We start from the raw sequence: 12,455 nt of genomic DNA, 5'->3' as shown, positions 1-12,455 counted from the left end.
GGATTTCTGTATGAAAGTGGTTGTGTTTCGGATTATGCTCGCTCATGAGTTCAAGCGAGCACGCGTACGAGCACACGCCTGGTAGCAGTCTTAAAACCGCACCGCTAGTGGCCCCTGGAAACTACATAATGCCCCTTTAAAAAATTTGTAATTAATAAATAAAGTTGAAGATTATAACTTACAATAAATAAATAATTACAAAGGTGAATAAGTAAAGAAGCTAATTAAAATAGATATATAAATGCATTTCTCCTTGTATAATTTAATTACTACCTACATTTATTTATTTACTTTATTTTTTTGTGCATTTAATAGGATGAATCTGTATCTGTATTTATTTCTGAATTTGTCAGGATCAGTCCTCCATAATATAAAACTTCCAGTGCTGGAATTTTTCACCATGAGAAGATAAACAGGGAAGTTGAGATAAAAGCTGGTATGCTGTCAGGGAAGTGTGTGTGTGCGCAGTAATTGTAGTTCAGTTTTAGTAATACTCACATAGTGATTTCATTAATAGACATGTCACCAACTACTTATATTACAATTTCCTTTAAGTATGAGGCCACAAAACCATTCATAAGACAAGTGATTATTTTTTAACAAAACTTTAATTTTTCTATATTACAACATGTACAAATACAGAAATATACAGAAACATAAAAACAGTATTATATAATGCTCTTACAACTGAGCTGATACCAGTATTGCATAATGACATTTGTTTTAATTGTCAGCAGTTTTATTAAAGCAACTTCAAACAGGAGTTCACTGAGTTATAAAACTGGAAAACACGCAAAGCTGAGATAGAAAATTGCTTGCTGCAGCGGGGCTCCACCATCTCTGCAGCACCAACTCTATATCTGCGCTTGCGAGGTCTTGATGTGAACCATTTGTGCTTTATTCCTGCAATGAGAATTGATAAACTTATACTTTCAGCTACGCTCTTGTGAATACATTTCACAGCCTGTAGAAGTATCATGTGTGTTAGTTACTTTCCACAATTTCTACCTTCTAACACTTGCTAAAAAACTTACCTTAAAAGGTCGACATAGTTCATCACCCAGTTCAAAGCAGGATTGGTGCAGGCTTTACCCTTCTTTGTGTGGAAACTATAGGTTCAAAGGAAAGAACCAAATTTACATTTATGATAGACACCAACGTTATGCCTTATATCTGTATTTTTTTCTCTGGATGAGAAGGAGGAGATTAATATCATTTTATCGATACTCACATGATGGCATTGATGGGACAAAGCTCTGTAATGGTCTGGACTGAGTACCCCTTGATTGCCCGAAATGGTATTTTGGTTGTCATGTAACTTCGACAACATCCATGATAAACTGTGAAACAAGAGAAAATATGATCTGATTAGATACAGGAAAAGAAACAAGAAAAGCAAAGGGAGAGTAATACATCTGTGCATCACTGTCTGATTATTGTGGATGCATGAAACTTAAATCAAAGAATCAATCAATCAATCAATCAAAAAGAAAGAGATGGAGGCAGACTTAAGAGAGTGAACCCAGTACTTACCCGCAGATGTGCTTGTAGACAGCAGACAAAAGGTGAAGAGAGTGATCACCGTCACTGTAGCTTTGATTGACACCATGTCTTCCTCCGTGTGACTCTGAGCTGAGCTGTTGTCTCACTTGTCCTCAGGTGGAGTTAGAGAGGTTGTGATGACAAGCTGTCGATGACAGTGGCCTTATATATCCTTCAGTGAAACTGGAAACTTCCACTCAGAAAAGATTAAATCTGCCCACAAAAGTGTTGCAACACAACAGAAAACTCCCTTCACCTCCCCAACGAAAGAACAAAGGAAGATAAGAGAGGAGGTATATCAGGATAATGGTACACTGACTTGATGTGGGCTGCAACAAGTAGGTTGCTTTGAGGTTGTACAGGGCTTCTTTTCTAGGTCAGAGGAACCTTTGCTATGTATGTATAATCATGTATGAAAGGGAAATAGTATATGGGGAGGACTGAAATAGGTCAATATGGTTAATGTCTTTCTTAATTGTTCATCATGAACTTTCCAGCAAAACCACACCATGTTTGAAGTACATAACTTTTCACTCACTTCCTGCAACGTGCACTTTTCATATTATGTCACAACATTTTAAGGCAAGGTATTTCTATTTAAAAGCACTTTTCAGACATAGAGGTAGATTCAAGGTGCTGTCCAGATAAGTTAGACACAACACAAACAATGTATGTATGCCTATATAGTGTCTAGTTCATGTTGTAAATCAGGCTTGTGGTCCTGATTACATAAACTGCACAGTACATTTTTCCAATATGATAAAAAAGAAAGCTTCACATTTTTCAAGTCTATCTTACATTAAAACAATGCTCTCTGTAATTGTCTCTCCTGTTCACACTAGTCATGAAGTGATCCCTTTCTAGTGCGACTCAAATGTAAGCGATGGGGGCCAAAATCCACAGTACTCATTCATCTGAAGTTGATATGAGGCTTCAGCCGTCTGAGTTAGCCAAATGAATCTGTCTTTTTTTGTCTTTCAGTGGACATGGGAGTATTGCTTTAAAACTGACTGCAACAATGTGAACCTATCATTTAATGAAAGGGATATTTTAGGAAACCAGGTTTCTGTGAGAACAAGACACCAAGTGACACCTACTCACAGAAAGAAGTGAGAGAATTAACAACCCAGCCCACTCCAAAGCAGTGAGAAGAGCTAAGAAATATACAGAAATGCACAAATCTATCATGTGAAATAGTGCAAGGTCCTTTAGGCCCCTTTGCTCACAAACAGGAGTTGATTGGCTTTCACTGTACGGTTTTTAAGGTAGTATGGCTACAAGCATAACTTTCCCTGATTGATATACAAGAGTCAGACCTGTAATTGGCCTTTTTAACAGCAGACATTTTGACTTGTCATAGTAGGAAAAGGTGTCAGTAGTAATATGGTTCTGTTCGATAGTGAGAGAGTTGATCAGCATGCACGATAGATAAATAGATAGATAGATAGATAGATAGATAGATAGATAGAGATAGAGTGATATAGAGATTGATTAAACCTACATAAAAACAGCAGCTGTACAATATCTATTTTTTGTTGTTCAGAATGATTATTGCAAACTGTATGAAAGATTTCTTGTATTTCTGGGTCAGGGCAACGTTATATCGTCTGCCTGATGGCAGTTAATGGAAAGAGTGGTGGAGGGGGTGAGATCATCTGTGATCAGGGTGGCTTTCCTGATCTCAGAGCGGTGGTCCAGTTCAGATAAGGAGGTTTGTGGTGAGCCGATTATCACTACAGTGGTTTAAATGGCCACCAGGATCAGCCATCACTGATTTTAATATTTACACCTTCTTAATGTGACATGTCGAAATGTTTTCTGTGAAAAAAGCTTTTTAAAATGACAAAACAAGGACTTTGTCTTTGTCTCAATGACTGTATAAAATTTTTAGTTTGTGCTATAATTCAAAATGTGCTGAACTGACTCTCATTTGTCACTACTTTTGCTTGGTATCAGTGATTGAGAAATTATAAAATTAGCGTAATTACACAATAACAAACTGTCTTAACAAACAAAGTGTCTTTTCTACATTGTCTCATAATGTATGTATGCAACAACAAGGTCAGCAGGATGTTATGTTGTGAATTATGGTTTGGGGTTGCTGTCTCGCTATTGTATTGTTTCTGGTTCTCAGTTCTCTCTTGAAAAATAGATGCCATTCGTAATGAGACTACCTTATTAACAGTGGTGTAAGAAGTATTCAGAAATTGTACTTAAGGGAAAGTAGCAATACCACAACATAAAAATGCTAGCATTGCATTCAAAAAAAGTAAAACAATTTTTTAAAAGCATTATCAGCATAGTTATGTAAAGTGAAGGTAAAAGTGCTCATTATACAGGTGAACAGCTCACGTTGGTGTTGTCTTATTGTATATTATATTAGTATCACTGATGCATGTCTCTGAAAGCGGCATTTTAACATTGGAAAGCACGGGTGCATCTAGTAGCTGATTTGTGCACACCTTAATTGAGTTTTCTACAAATGTTATGGTTGGTGGATATGTGCAAATTTCAACCACTTTCGATACAGTTGAGTGGTGTAATTTATGAAAATATATCAGATTTTATAAACTGATCAGGTCTTTGTCAGCATGACATCATTCCAAGATATTTTTTAAAGGTAAGTGGCACATGCATGTGTCTTGATTCTTCTGTACCAACCCGGGAGGGGATTTTGTACGACAATTGTGGGTAAATGTACACTTCCCGCCTGACCCAAATATGCAACGTTGGTATTTCCAGCTAGTTCCTTGGTCTGTAGTGGGAGATTAACCAGAGTATTTAAACTTCACAGCCAGATAAACTTTATCAATTCATCCCTTTTGAGAGTCCAGATCAGAAAACTGATTCACTGCTGAGGAGAAGCTGTGTGAGGATGGCAAAGCTTACTGTGTGTGTCTCCGTAATACTGGTGCTGCTGGTGGCGCTGGGTGAAAGCAGTAAGTATGGCTTCAGCAGATATTTACTGTACAGCATCTCTCAAATATTATTGGTTTAGGAGAACACGCAAGTTGTTGTCTGTATTTCTTTAATTACAGAACTGTTTTCACATTAAAGTGTCTCCTTGAATATGTAACTTCCTCTTGATTTTTATTGACATGTTTGTAATGTCTCCTGTTCAAAGGTCCCATGAGGCTTTGCTGCACACAGTACCAAGACCATCCAATCCCAGTGAAAGTGCTGAAATACTACAGAATCCAGGAGGTCACAGAAGCCTGCAACATCAAGGCCGTAATGTAAGAAAATACAAATCAATGGATCTGGGAAAAAGAAAGAAATGTCAGCTCTGCTGTTGTAGTATTGTTTTAACGTCTTCCTTTGTCTTAATACAGTTTCAAGACAGTGAGAAACAGACTTCTCTGTGCCAATCCTGACACAAAGTGGGTGCAAAAAGCCATGAACTCTGTACCACAGTAAGTTAATTTCTCTTTACTAAACACAGAACAGGCATCAATATTGAGTCACAATGCAACAATCGTATTTGAATCAATTTAATATTTTCTTTGTTCTCTTTCTAAATAGAAAACTTTGAGCAGCAGATCACCTGAGGAAATCAACTTAAAGGCTCAAAGACACATGAGATGAATTTATATATTAAAATAAATGAATCCTCTATTTTTGTATTACTTTCAATGTATTTCTTCAAATATATTAATTTAGTGCCAATAAATGGAATATTTTATTAATAAGGTACTGTTTCTCTGTTTATCTGTATAACTAACTGGATCTGATGCTTTTGTAGGAATGATTTTATTTCAATTTCTGTACAGCCAAGCTACAAAGGTTTGCTGAAGTAAACAAGTATTACTAGCTTGTAAATCTAACAAGAATCTGTGTAAACCTGCTTGGAACTCTTTAATACAGTCTTTCACTGAGTCAAGTTGATTTTGATATGCATTTTCTTTTAACAATGTGGACAGTTTATACATCAAGTATTGAGTTTGTGGTTGCCGTCAATTAATGGACTTCTGGGCCTACTAGGCCTCTGACATACAGGCCTGACTGGATATCAAAATCTCAAACATATGTCACTTCCTGGTACATCTTGGTAACACAGGCCATGCCTCCTAAACCCGCTAAAGCAATCCTTTAATGATTCACTGGTCACAGTGAGTGCACTCTCCTGGTTAGGTCTGGCAGAGAGAATACAAAGACATGTTACCTCATCAGCAAGAAAAACTTGATCATCATCATTTTAAGTACGATAAGCTGGTCATCATGCCCTATATTATATTTCTATAATAAAAAGATTTTGTCCTATTCTTAACTTTTATGCTGTTTGTTAAATGTGTCCAAATATAACACTAGATCTTTGCTATTAAGTCCACCAAAGAATGGTTTGGTGTTGGCTCACCTAAACATATGCAACCTCAGGAACAATGTTAAAAAGATTGCCAGAGTCTGCTTATTAGACAACATTCATGTTTTGGCACTGTCCGAAACAAACCTGGACACTGCTTTCAATGTCTCTGAGATGGCAGTTTTGGATATGGGCAGTGAAGAAGAGATAGGGACAAGTATGGTGGCAAAGATGCACTTTATGTTCAGGAACACATTTCAGTTGTGCTATTGAAGGATATTATGAGTACTGACATTGAAAAAATTATGAGTAATGAGTTCTGTTCACCTTCCATACTATATTCTAGTTCGTTGTTGTAGACGACCCAGGTTGTGACTCAACCTGCAAGAATTTCTACAACCACTGACGGTGTTAATACTTGACTATATTTTCACTGACATACATGAGCTGTGTTCACAAGTAGTGGGATGCAGTGACCATAATTTGATTGTTTTAACTAGAAAGACTAAAATGCCTAAGTACAGAGTTAGGATTGTTTACCACAGGTCATGGAAAAGATTTTATGCTGACTCATTTGGGAAGGATGTTAAAGATTTAAAGTGGTCTGTAGTATATCAGGAAAATGATTGACGATTGATTGGAAAAAAAGTGTTACAACCCAGCTCGTTAGGACAACTGAATTTAGGTTAAAGTCAAATGTTAAATGATTTGTCTCAAGAAAACACAACAAAAGGAGGCTATATAGGTACTGAAAAAAAAGGAAACAAAAAGGAGGTATGTCCAAAGACAGCTCCAAATGGAGTGCCACTCACACTATGTGATTTACAAGGGTTCTAACTGACGGAAGCCGCTTAGGCAGGCAACCGACAGAAACAGGTAAATGCCAACACTCAAGAAATTCACTATTAACAGTGGTACACAACCAACAATGAGGCAAACTGATCAATGGCTCACAGTCACCTCGAGCTGCAGAGACACAAACTATTTGTAGGCCAGCTGGTGTTGATTGGCGAGTCCTGTTGGCAGGTTCGGTCGGATCTTCGACCACACCAATCACAGACGCCAGCAAACAGCAACCAGGAAGTGGGCGGTCCCAGGTCCAGAGGAACTAATACTCAACAGGGACTCACAGCTGGAATTTGCATACCATTCAGAGAACTCCAGAACACAACTATTACTCTAAGGCAGCCAGCGGCGACCGTAACAAAAGTCATGGACAAATTAGTTACATTACTTGCTCCATATTTTTATTAAATGATTACTCAGGGGGACCTGTTTGGAGCTATGGAAAGAGTCTAAAATCACACTTTTATCCAAAGATGGAAAAGCAGGTTTTACTGGCTCAAATTGTTAACCTCTTAGTCCAGAGTTCTCTCTGAGCATGATACTTGAAAGGATATGTTTTAATCAAATATATATATATATAATATTATTTTAGTAAAATTAAGCACAGCATGCTTATAGACCAGGGCACTCTACAAGCACTGCATTACACATGACTGATCAATGGTTAACATACATGGATGACGGGAAACTGGTTGGGGCTGTGCTCTTGGATTTTACTGCAGCTTTTGATGATAGTGACCAGAGTATTCTTAATGCTGAGATGCTAAAATGTTGTGGTTTTTCACATTTAGCTCTTGTTTGGATGAAAATTTTCCTCTTTGGCAGAACACATCAAGTGTTTCTCAATGGCAGTTTTTCTGATGCAAAATTAACATATTTTGGTGTTCCACAAGGGAGTTGCTTGAGGCCACTTATATTTTTTTTATAAATTATTTGCCATATGTTGTTAAAAATGCATATGTAGTTATGTGTGCTGGTGAATCAGCCTCGTTTTGTGTGTCACTAACATTATCATTTATACAACATTTATCATTATAAGGTTGTACAACAAAATGAAAGTTTGTTGTCCCTCCATGCTACACACACAACAGATAATTAAATTAATATTTGAATAGGGTAGCATATCAAATAAATAAAAAATAGTATAGGCCTATACAGTTATTTATATAAATAGGCTACATGTAGCCTATACACCCAGGAAATATGTAATTCAGCAGTGCATTTTTGGAATTTGCATCATTGAGAACAACAGTAACAGTAAACTGCAATAAGGTAGTGTTGACAATATGGTTTTCTTCTTCACATAAAAAGTTTGACATTTGGTAAGAGTGTCCATCCACTTGAAGGACAAAGCATCAATCGTCAACATAAACACAGAGTCTGATCCTCCTCTCATCTTGCCAGAGTCTTGTGCTCTGACAGCTCAGAACTGAGTGCTTGATGCAAGATGTTGAGGGGGCAAGTCTCTGTAAAGATCTAGGCACAAGAGTCTCTGATGTCCGGTTGTTTGGCCAGCCTGAGTACCATTTCAGACATTAGTCAGGAGCAGCCATAAGTCCAAGCTGGGCCAGCATCCCCTCTGGTTGATCTGGCTGGGGGGATCGTCTCAAGGTCCACTGCTCTTTAATCCCAACATCGTGTGTATTTCATTTTGTTTAGTTTTCACGCCATGCTTGACGACATGAATGTCCGAATAAATGCCTGAAACCAAAGGAACGCCTTATGTTCATGATTTAAACTGGAGGGCAGCTACAGTGAGAACTAATCCTGCTGGACATGAGTTTCAGATAAGACTATCTTCGATCAGATAAGACTGTGCATACACCATAACCTAAGCAAGTGGCAAAGGGAGTTCTGGAGCATCGCGTGATTAAGTTTACAAGCAGTAACACATTTAAAATAAGTTAAATGTAATGTGTTGTGATTGCTAAAGCCTTCAGGGTTAAGCTAACCTCATGGCCAAAGATTGGACCTAAGGACTGCATAGAACTAAGTGTTCTCAGACCTCCTTCGAGGCTGTTAAGCAGCAATGTCCCAGATTAAGAGTCCTTAAAGTCCTAAATGACTGTGACGAAAATCAGAGAATGCTCACCAAGCCTCCTGATTGGTTAACAGCCAGATGGAACAGAACGGTCATTGAGATAGAAGAAGCAACCAAGACATTCCCTAGCTTCAGTCAGTTTGTTGAGTTTATTACAAAGGAAGCTAAGATAGCTTGTAATCCGGTGACTTCTCTTCACGCTCTGAAGTCTAGTGATGGTGACAAGGTGAAGATGCCAAAGACTAGAAGTGTTGGGGCAAAAGTGCTGGTAGTCAGCTCTGAAGAGAACCAAGACAGTGAAGGGTGTGTTTTTTGTGAGAAGTTAAACCATGGCATTCACACATGTCGAAAGTTCATGGACAAGTCAGTCGCAGAACAAGTTTGTGCAAATGAAAAAATTGTGTTTTGGCTGTTTGAAATAAGGACACCATTCAAAAAACTGTGAAGAGAAGTGTCTGCGATGCATGTAAAAGGAAGCACCCAACCTGTTTACAAGAAGACCGTGTCAAGGAGGACAAAAAGAAAGAGCAACAAGATGACGAATGAAAGGAGAGTGGGAAACACTCAAAGGAAAGAGAAAGGACAGAGTCTAAACAAACCAATGAAATATCAAAGGAAGCAACATCTAACAGAGTGGTGCAAGACAGAAACACCAACTACAAATCTACAGTTATTTCAGTGCGAGTAACCCAGAAAATGAAATTCTCGTATATATGCACTTTTGGATAACCAAAGCGACACCACCTTTGTCTTGCAAGAGAAGGCAGAAACTCTGAACACACAGAAGGAGCCTGTGCAATTAAAGCTGTCTACATTGTCATCCAGAAGTACAGTTATTCCAAGTCAGAAGTTAACTGGGCTATGGGTGAGGGGTTTTTACTCATGAAAGAAAATCTCTCCCAGTGACCTACTCCAGGGAGTTTATTCCTGCCAACCTAAGTCATCTTCCTACTCCCAAAACAGCAAGAGCATGACCTCACCTAGAGCAGAGATCGCTCCTTTAATCGAATGTGACATTGGTCTGCTCATAGGTTACAACTGTTCTCAAGCCCTGCTACATAGAGAAGTTGTGTCAGGCAAAGACAATGAGCCATTTGCTCAAAAAACAAATCTTGATTGGAGCATAGTTGGCTGTGTCAATCCCTGTGTTGACTATGGAGATGCAACTGAAAGCAGCCACAGGATTATTGTGAGACAAGTGACACCTTTTCTTCAGTCGCCTGCTAACGAAAGAACTGTAGAGGATGCTCACTTCTCTCAAGAGGATCTGCACTTCATATCAATAATGGAGGAAGGAATCAAAATAAAGGCCTTTGCCATTTAAGGAAGACAGGCCAAGTCTGCCAGACAATGGGAAATTTGTGAACCATTTCAAGTGTGAAAGAGATTTGAGAAAGACAAGCAATACCATAGGGATTACATAGCTTTCATGAGTGAAACAATAACTCGTGGAGATGCCGAGAAGGTTCCAGAAGACGAGGTTGACAAGAGTCCTGTATGGTACATCCCTCCACACGGGGTGTATCATGCACAGAAACCAGGAAAGATACGATTCGTGTTCGACTGTTCTGCAAAGTTTCAAGGCGTGTCATTGAATGACCATCTGCTTACCGGGCCAGAATTGACAAATACTTTGATAGGTGTTCTCTGTCGGTTTCGCAAAGATCCTGTAGCAATAATGTGTGTTACTGAACACATGTTCCATCAATTTCATGTGAGAGCAGAAGACCAAGACTATTTGAGATTTCTCTGGTGGGACCATGGAGACTTTCAATCCCAGCCATCAGTTTATTGGATGAGAGTACACTTACCTACCACAAGGGTTCAAAGACATCCAAGGATATGAACTCCATCACTTCTCAGATGCAAGTGTCACAGGGTATGGAGAATGTACTTACCTGAGAGCAATCAGTGCATCAGGACAAATTCTTTAGTCATGGGCAAGGCAAGAGTGGCCCCCACAAAGGTAACTACAGTGCCAAGACTTAAGCTGTCAGCAGCTGTTGTTGCGTGGCCTACTCAGAAAGGAGTTGTAAATAGAAAGTATCCAGGAATACTTTTGGACGGACTCAAGGGTCGTCCTTGGATATGTCAACAACGCTAGACGTTTTCATGTATTTCTGGCGAACCGCATTCAGCGCATCAAAGAAAGTACCAGTCCCAGTCAGTGGAGATACTTGACCTCTGAAGAAAATCCTGCAGACTACGCTTCAAAAGGCCTCAAAGCATAAGAGCTCACTGCTTCCAATCGGTTTACTGGTCCAGACATTCTTTGGTGTGACGAACATACACGCTACACATCGGCTTCCATAGACCTTCAGATGACTGTACTTCGTCATTGGTAATATGTTTCAGCAATAGTAGTTGCAAGAAAATTACAGATTTATACAAAAAAAAGTCCAGTGTGCACTGGTAATCTGTTGGTGCTATGTCCACAAAAAAATTGTATGATGATAGCCAACCCCTTTGGGGAAGTTAATGGGGATCCAAATAAAGAATAAACAGTGTATGCTTTAAGAGGGAGGAGATTAACATCATTTTATGGATACTCACATGATGGCATTGATAGGACACAACTCTGTGAGGGTCAGGGTCTGAGTAGCCTTGCACTAAATCCATGATAAACTGTGAAACAAGGGAAAAGATGATCTGATCAGATACTAGAAAAGAAATAGAAAAGCAAATAGAGAGAAATATGTCTTGTGACAAACAATCAAAAAGAAAGAGATTAAATATATTATATATATATTATATCTCCTTAAAGTGGAGATTTCCACATGGAAAAGATTAAATCTGCAGAAGTATTACACCACTACAGAAAACTCCCTTCACTTCCTCAGTTAAAGAACAAGGGGAAGAAGGGGACACACACACACTAGTGGCAAGGTCATTCACCTGTGAGAGAAAGAAGAAGAAGAAGTAACAACGTGGGAATATACAAAGGTGCAGTGGTTCTCTCTGTGACTCTCACTATGCACATAATACTGTTAACAACAGAATATGTTTAATCAAAATGAATGATTCAAAATCAGGTTGGACTCGAGTTTAGAGAGGATAATGGTACACTGACTTCATGTGGGCTGCAACAAGTAGGTTGCTTTGAGGTTGTACAGGGCTTCTTTTCTAGGTCAGAGGAACCTTTGCTATGTATGTATAACCATGTATGAAAGGGAAATAGTATATGGGGAGGACTGAAATAGGTCAATATGGTTAATGTCTTTCTTAATTGTTCATCATGAACTTTACAGCAAAACCACACCATGTTTGAAGCATATAACTTTTCACTGCAATGTGCACTTTTCATATTAAGTCACAACTTTATAACTACATTATAATTCTAACATTATAACTCAACTTAACTATTGACTCTTGTACTCAACTGTGAGAAAAATCATCTCCTGTGTTGATGATAATGACTTTTCATTAACCCTCAGAAGGGGGCAGGAACCCAAATTTCTTCCCATTGTCCAAAATGTATTTAGGACATCATATATACTGTATATATGCCTTTGTAGTTTTTAGTTCTTGTCTTAAATCAGACTTGTGGCCCTGATTAGATAAACTGGACAGTGAGGCAACTTTGACCCGAGGTGGTATGAAGGAAAGGTTCACATTTTTCAAGTCTAGTTGGTATGAGGCTTCAGCAGTTTGAGTTAGTCAAATGAATCTGTTTTTTTTGTTTTTCAATGTACATTTTGGAATGGGAGTATTGACACTGAAGGAGTT

At 38.5% G+C, this 12,455-nt stretch overlaps 2 protein-coding genes across 2 annotated transcripts; one reads left to right on the top strand and one right to left on the bottom strand.

Moving 5' to 3' along the window:
• Positions 1-589: 589 nt before the first annotated feature.
• ccl20a.3 (chemokine (C-C motif) ligand 20a, duplicate 3) lies at positions 590-1,718 on the bottom strand. Its single transcript, XM_038719261.1, has 4 exons — positions 1,534-1,718; positions 1,232-1,340; positions 1,035-1,109; positions 590-903 (listed from the first exon to the last, which is right to left on the bottom strand). Exons 1-4 carry the CDS (start codon positions 1,607-1,609, stop codon positions 855-857), a joined length of 309 nt encoding a protein of 102 aa, XP_038575189.1. The 5' UTR covers positions 1,610-1,718; the 3' UTR covers positions 590-854.
• Positions 1,719-4,301: 2,583 nt separating this feature from the next.
• Positions 4,302-5,132, top strand: LOC119902880 (C-C motif chemokine 20-like). The gene is made up of 4 exons (XM_038719260.1): positions 4,302-4,481; positions 4,667-4,778; positions 4,875-4,955; positions 5,065-5,132. Exons 1-4 carry the CDS (start codon positions 4,418-4,420, stop codon positions 5,072-5,074), a joined length of 267 nt encoding a protein of 88 aa, XP_038575188.1. The 5' UTR covers positions 4,302-4,417; the 3' UTR covers positions 5,075-5,132.
• Positions 5,133-12,455: the final 7,323 nt, after the last annotated feature.

This window comes from Micropterus salmoides, unplaced genomic scaffold (genome assembly GCF_014851395.1).
Source record: "Micropterus salmoides isolate LMB-PRFRI ecotype aquatic unplaced genomic scaffold, ASM1485139v1 Ms_hic_scaffold_14, whole genome shotgun sequence".
Lineage (NCBI taxonomy): Eukaryota > Metazoa > Chordata > Actinopteri > Centrarchiformes > Centrarchidae > Micropterus > Micropterus salmoides.
This window is presented reverse-complemented; position numbering and strand designations above follow the sequence as displayed.